The sequence below is a fragment of the Mixophyes fleayi genome, chromosome 8, assembly GCF_038048845.1.
Source record: "Mixophyes fleayi isolate aMixFle1 chromosome 8, aMixFle1.hap1, whole genome shotgun sequence".
NCBI classification, from domain to species: domain Eukaryota; kingdom Metazoa; phylum Chordata; class Amphibia; order Anura; family Limnodynastidae; genus Mixophyes; species Mixophyes fleayi.
The window spans coordinates 79,340,426-79,363,819 of record NC_134409.1 but is presented as its reverse complement, the minus strand read 5'-3'; the positions used below and the strand labels follow the sequence as shown (position 1 = coordinate 79,363,819).

General features: G+C 40.8%; 1 protein-coding gene and 3 pseudogenes across 1 annotated transcript in view; 3 read left to right on the top strand and 1 right to left on the bottom strand.

Annotated features, from left to right (window-relative positions):
• CHADL (chondroadherin like) overlaps window positions 1–5,929 on the top strand; it is a 228,123-nt gene extending 222,194 nt beyond the window's left edge. Inside the window, exon 5 of the mRNA XM_075182791.1 lies at window positions 5,656–5,929. Coding sequence (XP_075038892.1) covers window positions 5,656–5,836 — 181 coding nt within the window. The 3' untranslated portion in view covers window positions 5,837–5,929. The remainder of the gene's footprint in view (window positions 1–5,655) is intronic.
• A 3,025-nt stretch (window positions 5,930–8,954) lies between these two features.
• On the bottom strand, window positions 8,955–9,073 carry LOC142100467 (5S ribosomal RNA; annotated as a pseudogene).
• A 1,233-nt stretch (window positions 9,074–10,306) lies between these two features.
• On the top strand, window positions 10,307–10,425 carry LOC142100441 (5S ribosomal RNA; annotated as a pseudogene).
• A 5,180-nt stretch (window positions 10,426–15,605) lies between these two features.
• Window positions 15,606–15,724, top strand: LOC142100477 (5S ribosomal RNA; annotated as a pseudogene).
• The last annotated feature ends 7,670 nt before the right edge of the window (window positions 15,725–23,394 follow it).

The window sequence follows — 23,394 nt, the reverse complement described above, 5'->3', positions numbered from 1 at the left end:
CCATGAATCTGAGGTAGGAGGGATCACTGTTGTGGAACTTAGCATAGTGGTCAGAAAGGCTATGAGTTTCTATCTTTTTCCTATTGTTTCTGTGTTCTCCCAATCTGACTTTTAGGCAACTCATGGTCTACAGGCATAATGAGGTTTTTCATTTCCTCAAAATGCCTATTAATCAAATCACTGTCATATTCTCTTTCTGTAAACCTCATCTTGAGGGTGTTGGTTTGGTTCTTAAAATCCTGCACCTTAGAGCAATTTCTCCTAAGACTCTTAAATTGCCCACTTGGAATATTACATAGCCACTGTTTGTGGTTGTGTAGTTGTTGAAATCTATGTCCTTCGAGAAGGTTTTGGTTTTTAATCGATGTAGAACTCTAAATCCAGTAATTCTACTGTCTCTGTACTGGTTTTGGTGCTGAATATTAGGTTTAGGTCATTATTATTGATGTATATAATAAAATCATCTAGATCTTGGAATTCATTGCCAGGGAAGGTTGTGATGGCAGATTCAATAGATATATTTAAGAAAGGGTTAGACATTTAGCGAAAAGTGTATCCAGGGATACGACTGTTAATTAAAATGAAGGATAGTAGTGGATATAGGGTAAAAATAGGACTGCAATATTTAGTCTGGGGGGATTTTCACAATTGAAACAGATTGGCGGTTGCTTACTCTGGATCAATTTCAAATATAAGTGCAGGATCGCAGGAGATCCACAATAGGTTAAACTTGATTGACTGGTGTCTTTTTTCAACCTCATCAACTATGTTACTATGTTACTATCTTCCTTGCTATCTGTCCATACACAGATGACATCATCAATACCCATGCCATTTTAAAATGTGGTCTGAGGTGGGATTGTTGTTCCAAATTTTAAGGTTTTCCCACTATGCCACAAACAGGTCTGCGTAACTCAACGTAAATTTGGTGTCCATCGCAGCTGTTTGTAGCACTTACCCTCAGACCAGAAGTAATTATGTTGCAGGATGAATATAATGACCTCTGTGATAAAGGCAAATGGGGGTGGAGAGAGAATGGATTCTGTCCTCAATACTTTTTCTATAAACTCACAACATTTATAGTCAATCACCGTGTACAATGATGTGATATCACAGGTCATCAAGGGATATCCTTTGTTCCATTTTGTTAGGTCTACTTATAAATGGGTGAAAAGTCCTAAATCTGTCAGAAAATGGATTTTTCGCAGGATTTAAGGCATCTCCATATTTCCCATGTAAAGCATGGGGAACACTTTTTAACAAGTACAGCAGTAGTACAAGTACCACGGCTATCCTCCGTTTTCATTTCAGCATGGCGATAGATGCTGGGGACAAGAGAAGATGCTTTATTATTACAATAAAACATTGTTTCCTTTTTTAAATTTATTTTGTTTGTTTTTTAAACTTTTGTTCACATATTTTTTGCATGACCGATTAAGGACTTACGTAGTGTCTTTGAGATATTTCTTTGTTTCTCCACTGGTGGCTGTAGGAACACATCAATGTATTCAGAGAGATTTTAAATGAGACTCTATGCCAGACACAATGGGTTTCCCTGGGGGGTTGTATAGTCCTTTATGGATCCTGAGTAGAAAGTAGAAAACAGGCATGCTAAAGTTCTTATGATGGAAATAGTCTTTTTTTACTAAGGATGCCCAAATCTAGGGCTCCAATTTCCTTATTAAACAAAGTAGTGAGGTCTTCTTTCAGTAGTAGGTATGTGTCATGGTCTCCCAAAAGTCTGAAAGTCTCTTCAGAATAGTCTGTCTTGCCCATGATGACTGTGCCTTATGTGAGGGTTGTATAACAATTATGTAATTTTCCTTCAGTTGTTACAGAGTGTTAGGATATTGAACTGGTAAGCATGAGTCATTGCACACCCATCTCTTTAATTTAGGGTGTGTTTTTCTCCTGACCTGATTGGACCTTTGAAGATCAAAGCCCCCTCCTGTTCTATGCAATCTTTATCAGTGAAAGAAGTTACTCTGGACTCCTGAACAATCTGCTCTCTGAGATTCTTCAGTTACTGGGCAGCACAGTGGCATAATAGTTAGCACTGGGGTCGAGAGTTCAATTCCCGACCATGGCCCTTATCTGTGTTGAATTTGTATGTTCTCCCTGTGTTTGCGTGGGTTTCCTCCAGGTGCTCCAGTTTCCTCCCACACTCCAAAAACATACTGGTAGGTTAAAGACTGCTATCAAATTGACCCTAATCTCTCTGGCTGTGTATGTGTGTAAGGTTAGGGAATTTAGACTGTGAGTTCCAATGGGGCAGGGACTAATGTGAGTGAGTTCTGCGGAATTAGTGGTGCTATATAAATAGCTAATGATGATGATGATGATGAGTTACTGATTTGTGCTTCAATTCTGACTCTGTGCCTTGGCAAACAGCTTTAATATTCCAACTCAGTTTTTTGGCATCCAGCTAACTTTTAATTCTTCTGCACCATGAACATATAACTGCTTATATAAAACAATTGTCTGCTGGCTAGGAAAGAAATATTTGTACATCACTATGTCTGCTAATTCTGTGAGTACTGAAACTCGAACATAGAACTGCTTATATAAATCTAGAAATGCTTAGGCTCGGTTCCCCGAGATCAGAACTTAGCAGATCCATGTACCAAGCCGAGCTGAGCCGGCTCTGTACTTTTGCGCGCCCTCGGAATTAAAAAAGAGTTTTAGGTTCTAAAAGTACCACCCTCCACGGCGATCCAGCTCCATTTCACAGAGAGACACAGTTCTTGGCAGTCTCTAGTGCAGTTGGGCAACGTCATAGGTAGAAAAGAAAGAGGAGGGGTAGCAGTGTTCTTCAAAGTCTCCAGTAACATTCCGGAGAGCTCCATTGCTCCAATGCTAATTGTCATTGCTGAAATAGAAATAATAGTTCATTAATAGCACTGTTACTTTAGGTGCCTTAAGCCCATTGTTAGCTTGTTTTGTGTGGGCCCAAACAAACCAAGCACATCAGCCTCAAAAGTGGCACTCCTTGTCGCTGAACTACTTGGTTTGTTAAAGTGTGCATGTCCTTTTTAAGATCCAACATAAGGGTGGGTGAGAGGGCCCAAGGACAATTCCATCTTGCACCACTTTTCCTTTCAGCTACCGCTGTGTGCCAATGTTACCTACATGTGCTATATACTGTTGTGTGCTTTGCAAAAATCTTAGACACACATTGATGATGCAGATTACTCAGGACAACGTTTTGATATCTGGTCTTGTCTACTGTAAAAGAATTGACCAGAATTGTGACACCTCTGCTGTAACTCCACCTGATCCTACTATTAACTATCAAGATCCAAAGAATGGTGGAGGATTATTTTTAATTTTTTTGAATGGTATAAAGAGAACAGTTTTATTAACAAAGAACAACATTGCTGGCAGAAGTAATGTAAACATGGATGTCTAAATAGACGTGTATATGTATTACCTTCCACTTTGCTGCTGTTTCATCAGTATTGCACAGAGTGTTTGTAATTTGCACTATACGTCAAAGGTACCTAACGATATTATAAATTTTGGGAAATTGGGGCTGATGCGAAGCTCAGTGATGAACTTGCTTTTTTCTGTGAATTACAATGGCTCTTTTTAGTGCATTGTCTGGCACCCTGGATTGCTCTGGGTTCAATAAAACCACGCATCCCGGGGAGTGGAGGAGGGGGGGGCGGTCAGCACTCATCGTCATGTATTAGCTGTAGAATTACCACAGTTAACCAAGGAACGGGTGGAGCGATCATATGAATCATAACTGGATAATTCCATTTTGCACCACTTTTCTTTTCTGTCACTGCTGTGTGGAAATGTTTCCTAGATGTGCTATGAACTGCCGTGTGTTTGAGTCATTGCTCTGTCATTTAGCATCCAGCCAGGTCGCTGCAGTCTTTGTTTGAAAGTGTATGAAAATAATATTGTGACCTGTGAGTTGATCAAAATTGACTGCAAATGACTTGAAATTAGTATTTATGAGGTTAATAATAATGTAGGGGGGAAGCAAAATTATGTGATTTTAGCAACAACAAAAATTGGTATTTTAGAAAAAAATAGGGATCCAAAACCAAAGAAAGCAAGGGCGGTTTTTGCCAAAACCAAAACACAAAGTTAATCCAGATCCAAAACCAAAACCAGAACACAGGGGTCAGTAACATCTCTATATAAGTCAATACTCTGCAGGCTAGCAAAGAACTCTTACTACATCACTCTGCCTGCTGACACGGCACTGAGGAGCTCTGGGCTTGTCTCAGTTGTACTTGAGCTTTTTCTACCTTCAGGTAATCAGGAATATTTGATATCCTCCATTATCAAGATTGCATTTGTGAGTACTATTGTCTACTATAACTTATATTCTACTGTTTGAAGTACTACAGAATGCCAGTGTCGCTGCAGAACTTTAATTAATACAGCTGTCTGAGACTACTATTACTAAAGACTTTGTTCGGGGCGCATTAATCAGTTGCAAGCTGTGTTTTATCAGTATCTGATCATCGGTTACTCTGCATGTTTTTCAACATATTCAAATAATTTCACAGTTTGAACTTATCTCCTGCTTCACTCTTGTGTTGAATTAGCTAACACAGAGCCTGCTTCTCAACCTGATTTAAGTTAGATGGATAATGTTTTTTTTATGTTGGTTCAATTTATCCAACTGTTCCTCAACCATTCTCAAGTTCTATATAGGGCCCCTTTAAATGACTGGTAACTAAACCTAGTTTTAAGATCAGTGTTTATAAAATCATCTATCTTTGGGAAGGTGATTATAGTAGTCCCCCTCTCTTGCAAGAATTTTTTTTGAGTGAGTTTCCTAATATTTGTATATTAGTAAATATATTGAATATGTCTAATGGATAGCTGTGGTGAGTTTTAAACCTTTGCTTAGTTTGGTGAGTTTGTGTCTCCTCTTTTTCCCTTCTTTTTCTGGCATTGACCTTTTTAGACTTACTGGGCTCATCTGAAACTTTCCTTCTAGTGGTGTTATGAATTCTTGCGGTTGCTGTTCCTGTCTGACTAATTCTAAAAAATGGGTCATGAATGCGTCTCTCAAACCCTTGGTGGGAATTTGTATGACATTCAATAGAAAGTTTATCAAGGAATGTGATTCCCCCCCCCCCCCCCCCATTTTTTACATAACATTCTGCTACAGTTGACCCTTTTCTTAAGCTATTCTTTGATATGTCTGCAAAGTCCCTTTAGTGTTGTAATAGATTTTTTCTGTGAACAGTTCTTGGTGGATTGAGGGGTTCGTAAATAGGATGGGGTCCCATCTTGTATGGGATTTTCTTAACTAATGGGGGATTGTACTGTTTTGGGGCATATGTTACCCACTCTGTATATCTGAAATGTTGCCCTGACCAGCAGTGGTGGTGTTTATGTCTTTCTACCAATTTATGCCTGCCAGCTTCCTGTCTTTTTACAAGGCCACTCTTTTCTTTCTAGTTTGTATAGTCCCTCTTGCAGTAGCCAGAGATACTTTCTCCACCACCAGGTACAATTGTTATTCTCCTATCTTAAGCTACCTCTTAAATTATAAACTAATTTTTTTCAGGGCCATTACCTTCTGTTTCATGTCATTGTATGTTTTTTATTTGTATCATGATAATAATAATTTAGTAGATGATTATGTACTTCTGGAATTGTAATTGGTTTCAAATTATTTTACAGATGGATCAAAAGTCTAAATATAAAGGTAGGAGCTACTTGTGCAGGTCCCAAAATCATGAAGAATCAGAAGCTCAGAAATGCCCCCTTTTCTACTTGCCCTGGATGGGAATCTAGCAAAACAATCAGGAACAAGCGAAAGAACTCAGCCATCTCTATTAAACAAAGAAAACTTGGGAAATAGAAAAAAATATGTAATTGTTTGTGAGGCTGTAAGGAGATATATATGATGGTAAATTACTGAGCACAGAACAAATTACATAATTGTGCAAGTTTACCGAATTGCTTTGAAGTTTGTGCCTATTCAGCTTACAGAGGGAAAATAATTTGCAGTCAGCTCTACCCTGATAGATAGTTGCACACTAAGAAATGTATAATAGAGACTAGGGGCCTGATTCATTAAGGATCTTAACTTGAGAAACTTCTTACTTCAGTCTCCTGGACAAAACCATGATACAATGCAAGGGGTGCAAATTAGTATTCTGTTTTGCACACAAGTTAAATACTGTCTGTTTTTTCATATAACACACAAATACTTGATAACTTATTTGTACACTGAAATTTAAAGTTGATATTTGTGTGCTACATGAAAAAACAGACAGTATTTAACCTATGTGCAAAACAGAATACTAATTTGCACCCCTTGCATTGTATCATGGTTTTGTCCAGGAGACTGAAATAAGAAGTTTCTCAAGTTAAGATCCTTAATGAATCAGGCCCTAGGTTACTAGTAGGCAGCAGAAAAAGGGCATACTGCTAATACTTACAAACGTGATTTGGTTGTACCACTTGCCTAACCCACTATTTTATTTGTGTCCATCCTAGGAACATACATAAACAAATCAGGGGTAATAAAAACATAAATTAATTCAGCCTTCATTGAGGCAATATTTAAATGTTTATAATTTGCAAATAATAAAATATTCAAAATTAAAACTAAACTAAAAACAATTGTATACAAAGTGAGCAGAGTGCCACTCCTGTTAAGCTGGATACACGCTTATGCAATCATACTTTGGATGTACTGTCTCTAACGATTTCGCTAACAATTGAAAGTCCTGATGAGCATGCTGATTCATGTGTACACACCTACACAATTTACCTTCAGATCTGTGATCTTTCTCTTTTATAACCATCTGCTGAATAGATAATGAATGAACATCATTTCATCGTTGATCGTGTTTTTTAGTTCGTTTGGAAAACCAAATCAACAGATGCAATATGTTTTGGAACAATAAAACATAATGCTGGGAGCATACACATTCTATCAATATCTGACCAAATGGTTGTGAATGTGTGATCTGCACGATAATTGCATAGGTTTGTACCCAGCTTCAGTATTTAGCTTTAGGCCTGGGTCTATTTTAATTTTTACACAAGTCTGAACCTGATTACATATTCAAAAGTAGAATGGGAAGACAATGCAGGATTTTCATGGATGCCATGCTATCCTCTGTGGAAAGGTGAGTCCCCAAAAACAAGAACTACGCTGTGCCCAAAAAATAAAGATACATAAAAGATAATAGGCAAAAAGGGGTGAAGATTATGAGCTCACCTCCTGGTGGTTGCAGGAGCTGCAAGCAGGACCAGGGATTCCTCCCTAGTAATACACTAGCAAGCAAAAATTATCCTGTGCGCTCACTGGCTAAATGATTGTAATAATAATATGTATTGTATGGTGTACCAGATGTATGGTAGTGGGTTACCTCTACTAATTGGACAATACTCTATGGCATATAATATCTTATTTATTAATCCCTATACATTGTAAGATGAAATAAAATAAAAGACAATTGAATAAAATTCTAAAACATATGAATATATGTACTTATGCTGCGCTGGATAGTCCAATGTCAGAGTAAAACAAGACAATAAAATAGTTCTACAGCTTATGAATACATATACTTGGATGAGCTGAAAAAGTCCAATGCCAAGATTAATGTTTTATGGTGCAACCAAAATGGATACAATTTTCGTAATTATAGACGCAGTCTATAATTCCAATGGGTGGATCTTCGGATGTTAAAATGTATTCCTATTTGGTAGATGGAATGCCCATGGTTAAATCACAAATGTCTAATGTCTCATGAGGATCCTGCAGTTTTGGATAGACGTGAATAATCGCGTTCTAATGGTGAAGTAGTATAACGATAACGGGATGTGAAATAAAGGTAATATACCTAATGGAGAAGTTGTACTTAGTCCATAAGTATCCCACACATTGGTGGGACTAATACTTGCGATTTATGTGAAGCTTGAATAATGGTGTCAGTCACTCGTACGGGTCCCGCTGAGGGACTGCGGCGTACAGAATGGAGTGTCCAGATGATACAAACAGCAGCGGGTGATCAATCCCGCTACTGTAAGGATAGATTAGCGGTCCACATGAGACGTGCGACACGCTTCCGGTCCTGACTTCCGCGTCTGAGGTCACTTCCGGTAAGTTGCTATTGGCCAATAGATGGTTGGGGGCGGAGTCCCAACGCGTTTCCTCTTAGCAGACTTTCTCAAGGGAGATAGTTCCAATATTGGTGGGTGTTCATTTATAGAGCTCCCAGTTGTATAATTGTCTCTGATTGGGTGATCGCGCTGTTAGCCTATCTTTGGTCCGTGGTGTGCCTTAATCGTTCAAGTGTTTATACACTCAAACTTTATGAGCCCTGGGAGCCATGATGCAGAATTAGAGCTGTAATATAATGGTATTAAACTGGAATACATGTCAAAACCTTCTGGTTACATACATATGGCATATATCTCGGGATAACTCATATGATAGCCCAATTATATGCATAAAGCAAATATGTGTATGTTTGGCAAATAAATATACGGTATAAATATGAAGGTTCCTATATACATATATATGCACAATATACAATCACGCAAAACGTATATAATGTAATATACTTGTCTTAAATTGACACCTTGGCATGCCTAAGCAGTTTTGTTTATAGGGTTATTTATAAGAATGGTCTTCGTGTTTTACATATAGATTTATACATATACTGACTGGTTCATGTACTGGATTAAATGCACAAAGATGTGTACAAATAATTATAAATTTGTGCGTGGTTAGGAGCATAATAATAATAATCAAATACATTCCCTACATATAGCGACACCTGATGAACTGAATGTTTGTAGTATACCCTCATTCAGTCATATATGTATATTGTCACGATATATTCGATGTGTAGTGTTATGATGACAACGTAAACAATTATAATGTTGGTACCAGTAGGCTTCCTTGCACAGCCACCTGCCCATATATACCAGTGTTGACACAGTCTAAATGGAGAGTCGAGTTCCTACTGTACAAGGTGTTCTCGAGTAGTCTCCTATCCCATTACTTACCTAGCTCTGCCCTGCTTGGCTTCCAAGTTCGGGTGGGTTTGGGCATGGCCAAGGTGGTATGGCCATAGGACTCGCGCCTCTCCCATGGACAAATGGAACAACGCCTGGTTTGGCAAGGTGTTGTGCAGATGGCACTACCGTGAAAAGGATAACTCTATACATCAATGCAAGGTGAGGTCTAATTCTATGTTCAGTCCATTTGGAGTAAGGGTTTTGACAAAATAAATGGCTTTGGATTCCTCCCTATTCAGTTTGGGTATTATGTTGCCCCCTCTCCAATTCTGAGTCACTTGTTTGATACCAAAAAAGGTTGTGCCTTGATGGCTGCAGTTGTGGGTGTCCTTATAGTGTCTGGATAGGTGGTGGTTTTCAAAACCTATCCTAATATTTCTTAGATGTTCCCTGATCCTGGTTTTGAGGGTCCTAATCGTTCTACCGATGTACTGTTTGCTGCATTGGCATTGTAGTAAATAAACTACATTTGTACTATTACAAGTGATGAACTCTTGAATTTTGAAGGTTTTCCCATTGGAGGTCAATATGTATTCTATAACAGGTTTGGTACTCCTGCATTGTAACGTTTTACAGTTGGAGCATGTCCCACAATAGAAAAAACCTTTTGTGGGTATCTGTTGACTAAGCCAGTTTGAATCTGTGCGTTGAATATTGGCAGGAATGTAACTGGATGTGATCGATTTTTTGATATCAGGGGCCTTTTTGAAAACCAATTGCGGATACTCGGGAAGTGTCGAGCCTAATACTGAATCTTGTTTAAGGATGTTCCAATGCTTGTTCAGAATTCTCTTAATGTGGATTGCATCTCCTGAATAGTTGGATACAAAGTAAATAGGTTCTGATGAGTTTGTTTTGGGAGGTCTAGTGCCATCTACCTCTGGTGTGTTTTTATATTTCAAAAGGTTGTTCCTACTTGTATCCTTCACTTTCTGATAAGCCTCATCTACAAGTTTGTCGTTGTACTGTTTTCCTAAAAACTGTTGTCTCATGATATCGCTCTGTGCAATGTAATCATTCATATTTGTGTAGTTGCGGCGTATCCGTGTGAACTGGCTAAAGGGAATACTCCTTAGCCAATTAGGATGGTGGTTGCTGTTGGATAGGATGAAACTGTTCACATCTACTTGCTTTCTAAATGTACGAGTGGCTAGTTGGTCATTCTGAATGAATATCTCGAGATCTAAAAATTCAATCGATAGACGACTGTAATTGGCTGTAAAACGGAGACCATATTGGTTGTCATTTGTCGGTCTTAAAAACTGGGATAAGTCCATGGGAGAGGCGCGAGTCCTATGGCCATACCACCTTGGCCATGCCCAAACCCACCCGAACTTGGAAGCCAAGCAAGGCGGAGCTAGGTAAGTAACGGGATAGGTGACTATTCGAGAACACCTAGTGCAGTAGGAACTCGCCTCTCCATTTAGACCGTGTCAACACTGGTATATATGGGCAGGTGGCTGTGCAAGGAAACCTACTGGTACCAACATTATAATTGTTTACGTTGTCATAATAACACTATACATCGAATATATTGTGACAATATACATATATGACTGAATGAGGGTATACTACAAACATTCAGTTAATCAGGTGTCGCTATATGTAGGGAATGTATTTGATTATTATTATTATGCTCCTAACCACGCACAAATTTATAATTATTTGTACACATCTTTGTGCCTTTAATCCAGTACATGAACCAGTCAGTATATGTATAAATCTATATGTAAAACACGAAGACCATTCTTATAAATATCCCTATAAACAAAACTGCTTAGGCATGCCAAGGTGTCAATTTAAGACCAGTATATTACATTATATACATTTTGCGTGATTGTATATTGTGCATATATATGTATATAGGAACCTTCATATTTATACCGTATATTTATTTGCCAAACATACACATATTTGCTTTATGCATATAATTGGGCTATCATATGAGTTATCCCGAGATATATGCTATATGTATGTAACGTGGAAGTCAGGACCGGAAGCGTGTCGCACGCCTCATGTGGACCACTAATCTATCCTTACAGTAGCGGGATTGATCACCCGCTGCTGTTTGTATCATCTGGACACTCCATTCTGTATGCCGCAGTCCCTCAGCGGGACCCGTACGAGTGACTGACACCATTATTCAAGCTTCACATAAATCGCAAGTATTAGTCCCACCAATGTGTGGGATACTTATGGGCTAAGTACAACTTCTCCATTAGGTATATTACCTTTATTTCACATCCCGTTATCATTATACTACTTCACCATTAGAACGCGATTATTCACGTCTATCCAAAACTGCAGGATCCTCATGAGACATTATACATTTGTGATTTAACCATGGGCATTCCATCTACCAAATAGGAATACATTTTAACATCCGAAGATCCACCCATTGGAATTATAGTCTGCATCTATAATTACGAAAATTGTATCCATTTCGGTTGCACCATAAAACATTAATCTTGGCATTGGACTTTTTCAGCTCATCCAAGTATATGTATTCATAAGCTTTAGAACTATTTTATTGTCTTGTTTTACTCTGACATTGGACTATCCAGCGCAGCATAAGTACATGTATTCATATGTTTTAGAATTTTATTCAATTGTCTTTTATCTTATTTCAGCTTACAATGTATAGGGATTAATAAATAAGATCTTTTATGCCATAGAGTATTGTCCAATTAGTAGAGGTAACCCACTACCATACATCTGGTACACCATACAATACATATTATTATTACAATCATTTAGCCAGTGAGCGCACAGGATAATTTTTGCTTGCTAGTGTATTACTAGGGAGGGATCCCTGGTCCTGCTTGCAGCTCCTGCAACCACCAGGAGGTGAGCGCATAATCTGCACCTCTTTTTGCCAATTGTGTATATATATCCATTAGATTTGCTGCTCTCCCCTGAACTGCAAGATATTAATCATATTATAATAGGATGTCTAATCAGTATAGAGATCCATTAGGCCTGAGAACCACACGCAAGTTCACATCTAGTGTCATTTTTCCCACTACACTTCAACCCAATGTGCCTGACATCCAAGGGAAGAATTACTGTCTCCAGCTACTTGAATTTGAGAAACTAATATATAAGGAGATACGCACCTGGTGGGATATTCACAGTTTAGAAAAATACTCATCTGAAAACATTATACCTAGAGGTCTGAAACTTAAGAAAATTCCCTCCTGTTATAATGACAATTCCACTTTTTTGAGTGAGTGGCAGGCCATTCTCAATGATTGCTCTTCCCGTCTCATTTCTTTACTCATCTCTCAACACAAACAACATTTAAGTGTATTAGAAAATAGAATTAACTCTATAGATCTAGAATTAAGCCCTCTCAAGGAAGAACCAGTATTTGATGATCTCCTGAAACTGATGAAAAGTAGATTAGAACATAAAGAAAAAGAGATCATACACACTAAGAAATCTAAGTACACTCGAGACAAATTTGGATTCAAACATAAATCCACAAAAAAATCTCAAGCAGTGAATAAGAAACCCTCTTTTAAAATAGATGGTCCATCAGCTATAGATCATTACTCCCAATGTATTGGTAAAACAATACATGAATCACCCAAGAAACTCCAATCCAACAATCGGAAAATATATCATAAATTAGGACTAACGTACCAGCAGTACATGAAATTGATTCACCAAAAAACAATTATACAGACCAATGCTGACCAACGAAATAATACTATTGACACCACAGAAGATACCTCACATTCATCATGCAGTGAACCGAGTTTGGAATATCAAAGACTCGCTATCAAATCATTTGGAAGTGGTTGGCAACATAATCTTACCATACATTTAGAATCCCCTACAACTATACAAGATTCACTAATGACACCTAAATGTATGTACGCAGATCCTCAATCCCACTCTCCCACAACAAATACGAGTATGACATTATACTCTACCCCACTGAGTAAACCTACATTGTTTCATACCACTCCACATGATTCCTCTACCATTGACGTAGAACCACAAAACCCAATTTCACAACTGAGTAATTTTTTAGGCCTGGGACAGAGATTCACAGAGAAATATCTACAAACAAAACCTCATCCCCTCAAAAGAAAGGTAAAAGAACTCGAAGAGGATGCAGGGGAGGGCACATCCTCCACCCATCCTCGGTCATTGAGAACACAATTGAACCAATAGGAATTTTTAACCTCAGTAACCACACATTGTCTACAGATGAGATTAGTGTTTTAAATAAAGGACTTAAGTTTGCTCCCACCAACAGATTGAATAAATTTGAGACTTATATTGATGTCCATAACTTCATCAGAAAACTGACACTTAAAAGGTTTTTTCAGAAGACCCCTCTAGAAAAATCAGCACAGCATGCTTTCACTCCGGGAGTGTATAAGCATACAAATCTCAAACCATCTTCTTTATTCTATCCTAAGCAGACTAAAAGTAATGAAAACATCACATACGAAACAATGGTGTTAGCAGATCTGGAGAAACTAGATACACGAAAACATCGTTTACAGGTTAATCTAAATAAAAAAGAAATGTCAGCTCTCAGTCAGCTACAAAAATTAGAACAGATCATAATTAAACCAGCTGACAAAGGGGGGGCATCGTTCTTCTAAACAAAGAGGATTATGTCAATGAAACTAACCGACTTCTTTCCGATTGTAACACCTACCAGAAACTGGACCATATTCCAACAGATTCGTTCTCAAAAGAACTTGTTTCCATCCTTAAACATGGACAAGAACTAGGCATCATAAATTTACGCGAATATCAATATATACACAATCCACACCCAGTAATTCCAGTAGTATACTACCTCCCCAAAATCCATAAACATCTCACTAACCCACCTGGCAGACCGATCATTTTGGGTATAGGGTCAATTACAGCCAATTTATCACATTATATTGATACATTTCTCCAACCCTATGTCACAGAACAGAAAATATATCTGAAAGACACCACCCATGTATTGCAGCTCTTAGAAGAAATCACTTGGACACCAGAGTATTGGCTAGTGACGTGCGATGTGTCATCATTGTATACAGTAATTAAACATGAGCTAGGACTACAAAGTGTTAGACACTTTCTAGAAAGTGACCCCTCTCTAGATAGCAATCAAATCGAATTTCTCCTCACCAATATTAATTTCATTTTAACCCATAACTATTTTTGGTACCATGATCAGTTTTATCTTCAGATAGAAGGGACAGCCATGGGCACCAGGTTTGCGCCCAGCTATGCTAATCTATATATGAGCTACTGGGAAGATCACTACATCTGGGCCAACAATGGCTAGGCAGCAAAACTGGTGCTCTGGAAAAGATATATTGATGATGTGCTGATTATTTGGAATGGATCCGAGAATGACTTATCCCAGTTTTTAAGACAGATAAATGACAACCAATATGGTCTCCAATTTACAGCCAATTACAGTCGTCTATCGATTGAATTTTTAGATCTCGAGATATTCATTCAGAATGACCAACTAGCCACTCGTACATTTAGAAAGCAAGTAGATGTGAACAGTTTTATCCTATCCAACAGCAACCACCATCCTAATTGGCTAAGGAGTATTCCCTTTAGCCAGTTCACACGGATACGCCGCAACTGCACAAATATGAATGATTACATTGCACAGAGCGATATCATGAGACAACAGTTTTTAGAAAAACAGTACAACGACAAACTTGTAGATGAGGCTTATCAGAAAGTGAAGGATACAAGTAGAAACAACCTTTTGAAATATAAAAACACACCAGAGGTAGATGGCACTAGACCTCCCAAAACAAACTCATCAGAACCTATTTACTTTGTATCCAACTATTCAGGAGATGCAATCCACATTAAGATAATTCTGAACAAGCATTGGAACATCCTTAAACAAGATTCAGTATTAGGCTCGACACTTCCCGAGTATCCGCAATTGGTTTTCAAAAAGGCCCCTGATATCAAAAAATCGATCACATCCAGTTACATTCCTGCCAATATTCAACGCACAGATTCAAACTGGCTTAGTCAACAGATACCCACAAAAGGTTTTTTCTATTGTGGGACATGCTCCAACTGTAAAACGTTACAATGCAGGAGTACCAAACCTGTTATAGAATACATATCGACCTCCAATGGGAAAACCTTCAAAATTCAAGAGTTCATCACTTGTAATAGTACAAATGTAGTTTATTTACTACAATGCCAATGCGGCAAACAGTACATCGGTAGAACGATTAGGACCCTCAAAACCAGGATCAGGGAACATCTAAGAAATATTAGGATAGGTTTTGAAAACCACCACCTATCCAGACACTATAAGGACACCCACAACTGCAGCCATCAAGGCACAACCTTTTTTGGTATCAAACAAGTGACTCAGAATTGGAGAGGGGGCAACATAATACCCAAACTGAATAGGGAGGAATCCAAAGCCATTTATTTTGTCAAAACCCTTACTCCAAATGGACTGAACATAGAATTAGACCTCACCTTGCATTGATGTATAGAGTTTTCCTTTTCACGGTAGTGCCATCTGCACAACACCTTGCCAAACCAGGCGTTGTTCCATTTGTCCATGGGAGAGGCGCGAGTCCTACAGCCATACCACCTTGGCCATGCCCAAACCCACCCGAACTTGGAAGCCAAGCAAAGCGAAGCTAGGTAAGTAATGGGATAGGAGACTACTCGAGAACACCTAGTGCAGTAGGAACTCGCCTCTCCATTTAGACCGTGTCAACACTGGTATATATGGGCAGGTGGCTGTGCAAGGAAGCCTACCGGTACCAACATTATAATTGTTTACGTTGTCATCATAACACTATACATCGAATATATCATGACAATATACATATATGACTGAATGAGGGTATACTACAAACATTCAGTTCATCAGGTGTCGCTATATGTAGGAAATGTATTTGATTATTATTATTATGCTCCTAACCACGCACAAATTTATAATTATTTGTACACATCTTTGTGCATTTAATCCAGTACATGAACCAGTCAGTATATGTATAAATCTATATGTAAAACACGAAGACCATTCTTATAAATATCCCTATAAACAAAACTGCTTAGGTGTCATGGGCACTAGGAGTCTTTACCCAGGGATCACCAGGTGATGGACTTACCAGAGCAGTATAGATGGTAATATGGTACTCTGGTAGTGGGGTGATCACGGAACAGGAGACAGCAGATGGTAGAGAATGCTCGTGGAAAGTCTATGACTAGCAGCACTGGTAATATATAGGTAGTAGTACACGAGGAACTGAATGGACAAAGGAAACGTGAGGGTAGTCAGTGGTCTGCGGTAGCAAGTTGTACCACTATTAGTGAGGAGGAATGTCCAGAAGCAACGAGGAGGTGATGGAAGTCAGCGGTCTGCGTTTAGCAAGTTGTACCGCTGTCTAGGTGAGGGAATGGAATCCAGGTGAAGGTATCCGGGAAGTCAGTGGTCTGCGTTAGCAAGTTGTACCACTGCTATATGGAAGGATACTGAAACAGGAATCAGTGGTCTGCCTCTAGCAAGTTGTACCACTGAAATATATATGTGAGGAGGAGCATGGGGAGATAAATGTAATGCAGAGTATACACGGGCACACTGAACTTGATCCCACGATGATATGCACAATGTAGCAATAACAGAGCAGCACTGCACAAATATACAAAGTCTCAGGAACTATCCAGACTAAAAGGTAACACAGTCAAATGATGGCAATAGTCTCAGTGGATAGGCAACTTCAGAGAAGAACAACTCAGTCCAGCAAGGTATGCAATACACGAGCACAGTCAATGATAAGTATGCATACCGTGGTTCAGAAGAGCAGGCTGTCAGAAGGGAGTGCAGAGATACCTGAGCGGCAGGAGGTCGGCAGGATGCGAAGTCCCAGGAAAATGGAAGCGGTATCCAAGTAGGTGCAGCGCACAGGTAGGTAGACCAGCAACAATGGAACAATACTCAGGAAGCCGTAGTATATAGGACTGGTCACCGGGAGATCACTGAAGAGTAGAAGTGGTATCCAAGTAGAGGACAGCAGCGGAGCGTTGATCCAATGCAGACAGGCGAGTTGACACAGGCAGGAACACTGTAGAAGCACGGAGAGCGGATCAGCTGGCTGCAGACACGAGTAGAACTGAAGGGTAGCGGCAAGCAGGACACCGCAGGTACACGGAGGTAGCGCATAGGAATCAGCTGGTGCAGTCTCGATGAAACACAGGAGAGTTGAAGTGAGCTGATAACTGGAGTGCACGGAGGCAGCGGATAGGAATCAGCTAATACAGTCACGATGAAACACAGGAGAGTTTGAAGTGAGTTGATAACTAGTGCACGGAGGCAGCGGATAGGAATCAGCTAATACAGTCACGATGAAACACAGGAGAGTTGAAGTAGTCTGGAAACCACAGGAGAGTTGAAGTAGTCTGGAAACCACAGGAGAGTTGAAGTGGTCTGGAAACCACAGGAATCAGCTGAGCTGAATACACGAGGAAACACAGGAACACCTTCAGAGGCTCATGGGGAATGAGACTCCAAGATCAGGCAACGAGGTATAGACAGCAGGTGCTTTAAATAGGGAGTGTTGCCTGATCAGCCAATTAACTAAAAGGAACAGGTACTGAAGGTTTGAAAGGGCTGCGCATGCGCAGACCCTCAGGATGGTGGACGGCCACGGTTCCTAAACACACGGGAAGAAGCACTCACAGACTGGTGAGTGACAGTACCCCCCCTTTTAAAGGTGGGCACAGAACACCTGGAACCGGGCTTGTCCGGATATTTGGAATAAAACTTCTTAAGAAGAGCTGGAGCATTGAGATCTTCAGCTTTGATCCATGAACGCTCCTCAGGACCAAAGCCCTTTCAATGAACGAGGAAACGAAGAACTCCTCGCGAAATTTTTGCGTCCAATATATGAGTAATCTCGAAATCTTCCTCCTGATGAACTTGAACTGGCTGAGGTGCTGAAGGAGGGGCCGAGAAACGGTTGATGAAAATCGTCACAGGGTGACGAGCTCCCTCCAACAAGTATCTCCACTCTTTTAATGCTACTTTGATAGCCAGCAACTCCTTGTCCCCGATAGTGTAATTCTTCTCCGCAGGCAGGAGACCCCGAGAGTAAAAGGCACAAGGATGGAATTTTTGTTGCTCCGATCGTTGGGAGAGAATGGCTCCTAAGCCAACATTAGAGGCATCTACCTCTAGGAAGAAGGGAAGTGTCACATCAGGCTGTCGAAGAATGGGAGCAGAGGAGAAGGACTCTTTAAGAAATTGAAAGGCTTGGAGAGCCTCAGATGACCATTGCTTAGTATTGGCCTCTTTACGAGTCAGGGCCACAATAGGAGATGCAATGGACGAGAAGTCTTGAATGAAGCGTCTATAGTAATTGGCAAAACCTAAAAAACGCTGAATGGCACGAAGAGTAGTTGGCTGAGGCCAATGTAACACAGCATTCACCTTTTCTGGATCCATTTGTAGACCAAGTCCGGAGACAATAAAACCCAAAAATGGAATCTGGGGTAACTCGAATGAACATTTTTCTAGTTTGCAGAATAATGAATTTTTCCGGAGTCTGGAAAGAACTTCTGCCACATGTTGGTGATGAGAAGGCAGGTCCTGTGAAAAGATCAATATGTCGTCCAGGTAGACAACGACACATACATATAACAAGTCCCGAAAGATCTCATTAATGAAGCCCTGGAAAACAGTGGGGGCATTACATAACCCGAAAGGCATTACTAAATATTCATAATGCCATCTCTGCTGTTGAAAGCTGTCTTCCATTCGTCACCGGACCGGATTCTAATTAAATTATAGGCACCACGAAGATCCAACTTGGTAAAGATCCGAGCTCCCTTAATGCCATCAAATAACTCAGTAATCAGAGGAATGGGATACCGATTTTTAATAGTAATGGCGTTAAGTCCACGAAAATTTATGCAGGGGCGTAGTGATCCATCCTTCTTTTTTACGAAGAAGAACCCGGCTCCAGCGGGAGAGGTGGAAGGTCGAATAAACCCTCGCTGGAGGTTCTCTTGGATGTATTCAGATGTAGCTTGAGTTTCAGGTAACGAAAGTGGATACACCCGACCCCTAGGAGGAGTCTTGCCAGGTAGAAGATCGATCGGACAATCCCATGAACGATGAGGAGGAAGACGTTCAGACTGAGCTTTATCAAAAACATCGGCAAATGAAGCATACTGAGGAGGAAGTCCCGGTGAGGAAGATGAGATGGAAGATTGCTGTATTTTAAGAGGAGTGACTTGGGAAAGACAACGATGATGACATTCAGCTCCCAAAGACGTAACTTGAGGAGTGCGCCAGTCAATCTGGGGAGAATGACATTGAAGCCATGGAAGGCCTAAAACAATCGGACTTGTAGTAACAGGAAGAATTAAAAACAAAATCTTTTCATGGTGTAGCACACCAATCTGAAGCGTTACTGGGGACTTACTCTGGGTGATGAGACCATTGATGAGATGTGATCCATCTATAGCAGTCACAGTAATCGGTGTTTTCAAAGTAATCACTGGTAGGGACCATTGATTCACTAGGGATTTAGAAATGAAATTTCCTGCTGCTCCAGAATCAATCAGAGCTTGGGACTCAAAGGATTTGGTAGCAAAGGAAATCGTAACATCAAAAGCGCAGACTTTTAATTTCGTAGAACATGGAGAGGACTCCAGGGACCCTAACTTCACCTCTCCAGAACTAGTTAGGGCCTGGCATTTCCCGATTTCTTAGGGCAAGAATTGAGCATATGTGTGGAATCAGCACAATAGATACAAAGTCTATTCTTTACTCTTCGGTTCCTCTCCTCAGAAGTTAATTTGGAACGTCCTATCTCCATGGGGATCACAGGAGATGAAGCTGGACGAAGTTGAGGGGTTGAGCGAAGAGATGCTTTAACTGAAGTTGTTTTTTCAGATTCCCTTTCACGAAACCTCATGTCTACACGATAGCAGAGGGAAATCAAATCTTCTAATGACGTAGGTAGCTCTTGGGTAGTCAGTGCATCTTTAATTTTATCAGAGAGCCCCTGCCAGAAGGCGGCAATTAATGCTTCAGTGTTCCACTGAAGTTCAGAGGCTAATATCCTAAATTGAATGACGTACTGGCCTACTGTAAGAGAACCCTGACGTAAACGGAGAATGCTGGAAGCAGCGGAGATTACACGACCTGGTTCATCGAATACACTTCGGAACATAGAAATAAATTTGGCACTATCTTGTAATACGGGATCGTTCCTCTCCCACAGAGGGGAAGCCCAAGCCAGAGCTTGTCCAGAAAACAATGAAATAAGATAGGCCACTCTGGAACGATGGGTAGAAAAATTTTGAGGTTGGAGCTCAAAATGAACTGAGCATTGGTTGAGAAAACCCCTACAAGTTTTGGGGTCTCCATCATACTTTGACGGAGTAGGCAGGTAAGGCGTGGAAGCCGTAGACACCTGGGATGGCACTGGGGAAACGGAGGAAAGCACAGGAGCTTCAACATTAGCTGTAACATTCTGTCCAGATGTTCCTTGGGAGGCTAACGCCTGGTAACATTGTAGTAACAGCTGTTGGCGAGCATCCTGTTGCTCCACACGGGTAACCAGATGCTGCAGCATCTCTTTAGCTGTAGGTTCCGAATCTGGGTCTGTCATGGCCTGATCTTACTGTCACGGGCACTAGGAGTCTTTACCCAGGGATCACCAGGTGATGGACTTACCAGAGCAGTATAGATGGTAATATGGTACTCTGGTAGCGGGGTGATCACGGAACAGGAGACAGCAGATGGTAGAGAATGCTCGTGGAAAGTCTATGACTAGCAGCACTGGTAATATATAGGTAGTAGTACACAAGGAACTGAATGGACAAAGGAAACGTGAGGGTAGTCAGTGGTCTGCGGTAGCAAGTTGTACCACTGCTATAGTGAGGAGGAATGTCCAGAAGCAACGAGGAGGTGATGGAAGTCAGCGGTCTGCGTTTAGCAAGTTGTACCGCTGTCTAGGTGAGGGAATGGAATCCAGGTGAAGGTATCCGGGAAGTCAGTGGTCTGCGTTAGCAAGTTGTACCACTGCTATATGGAAGGATACTGAAACAGGAATCAGTGGTCTGCCTCTAGCAAGTTGTACCACTGAAATATATATGTGAGGAGGAGCATGGGGAGATAAATGTAATGCAGAGTATACACAGGCACACTGAACTTGATCCCACAATGATATGCACAATGTAGCAATAACAGAGCAGCACTGCACAAATATACAAAGTCTCAGGAACTATCCAGACTAAAAGGTAACACAGTCAAATAATGGCAATAGTCTCAGTGGATAGGCAACTTCAGAGAAGAACAACTCAGTCCAGCAAGGTATGCAATACACGAGCACAGTCAATGATAAGTATGCATACCGTGGTTCAGAAGAGCAGGCTGTCAGAAGGGAGTGCAGAGATACCTGAGTGGCAGGAGGCCGGCAGGATGCGAAGTCCCAGGAAAATGGAAGCGGTATCCAAGTAGGTGCAGCGCACAGGTAGGTAGACCAGCAACGATGGAACAATACTCAGGAAGCCGTAGTATATAGGACTGGTCACCAAGAGATCACTGAAGAGTAGAAGCGGTATCCAAGTAGAGGACAGCAGTGGAGCGTTGATCTAATGCAGACAGGCGAGTTGACACAGGCAGGAACACTGTAGAAGCACGGAGAGCGGATCAGCTGGCTGCAGACACGAGTAGAACTGAAGGGTATCGGCAAGCAGGACACCGCAGGTACACGGAGGTAGCGGATAGGAATCAGCAGGTGCAGTCACGAGGAAACATGGGAGAGTTGAGATGAGCTGGAACTGCTGAGCACGGCGGCAGCGGATAGGAATCAGCTGGTGCAGTCTCGATGAAACACAGGAGAGTTGAAGTGAGCTGATAACTGGAGTGCACGGAGGCAGCGGATAGGAATCAGCTAATGTAGTCACGATGAAACACAGGAGAGTTGAAGTGAGCGGATAACTGTAGTGCACGGAGGCAGCGGATAGGAATCAGCTAATACAGTCACGATGAAACACAGGAGAGTTTGAAGTGAGTTGATAACTGTAGTGCACGGAGGCAGCGGATAGGAATCAGCTAATACAGTCACGATGAAACACAGGAGAGTTGAAGTAGTCTGGAAACCACAGGAGAGTTGAAGTAGTCTGGAAACCACAGGAGAGTTGAAGTGGTCTGGAAACCACAGGAATCAGCTGAGCTGAATACACGAGGAAACACAGGAACACCTTCAGAGGCTCATGGGGAATGAGACTCCAAGATCAGGCAACAAGGTATAGACAGCAGGTGCTTTAAATAGGGAGTGTTGCCTGATTAGCCAATTAACTAAAAGGAACAGGTACTGAAGGTTTGAAAGGGCTGCGCATGCGCAGACCCTCAGGATGGTGGACGGCCACGGTTCCTAAACACACGGGAAGAAGCACTCACAGTCTGGTGAGTGACATTAGGCATGCCAAGGTGTCAATTTAAGACAAGTATATTACATTATATACGTTTTGCGTGATTGTATATTGTGCATATATATGTATATAGGAACCTTCATATTTATACCGTATATTTATTTGCCAAACATACACATATTTGCTTTATGCATATAATTGGGCTATCATATGAGTTATCCCGAGATATATGCTATATGTATGTAACCAGAAGGTTTTGACATGTATTCCAGTTTAATACCATTATATTACAGCTCTAATTCTGCATCATGGCTCCCAGGGCTCATAAAGTTTGAGTGTATAAACACTTGAACGATTAAGGCACACCACGGACCAAAGATAGGCTAACAGCGCGATCACCCAATCAGAGACAATTATACAACTGGGAGCTCTATAAATGAACACCCACCAATATTGGAACTATCTCCCTTGAGAAAGTCTGCTAAGACGAAACGCGTTGGCCCTCCGCCCCCATCCATCTATTGGCCAATAGCAATTTACAGAATGTGACCTCAGACGCGGAAGTCAGGACCGGAAGCGTGTCGCACGCCTCATGTGAACCGCTAATCTATCCTTACAGTAGCGGGATTGATCACCCGCTGCTGTTTGTATCATCTGGACACTCCATTCTGTACGCCGCAGTCCCTCAGCGGGACCCGTACGAGTGACTGACACCATTATTCAAGCTTCACATAAATCGCAAGTATTAGTCCCACCAATGTGTGGGATACTTATGGACTAAGTACAACTTCTCCACTAGGTATATTACCTTTATTTCACATCCCGTTATCGTTATACCACTTCACCATTAGAACGCGATTATTCACGTCTATCCAAAACTGCAGGATCCTCATAAGACATTATACATTTGTGATTAACCATGGGCATTCCATCTACCAAATAGGAATACATATATTACCTTTATTTCAC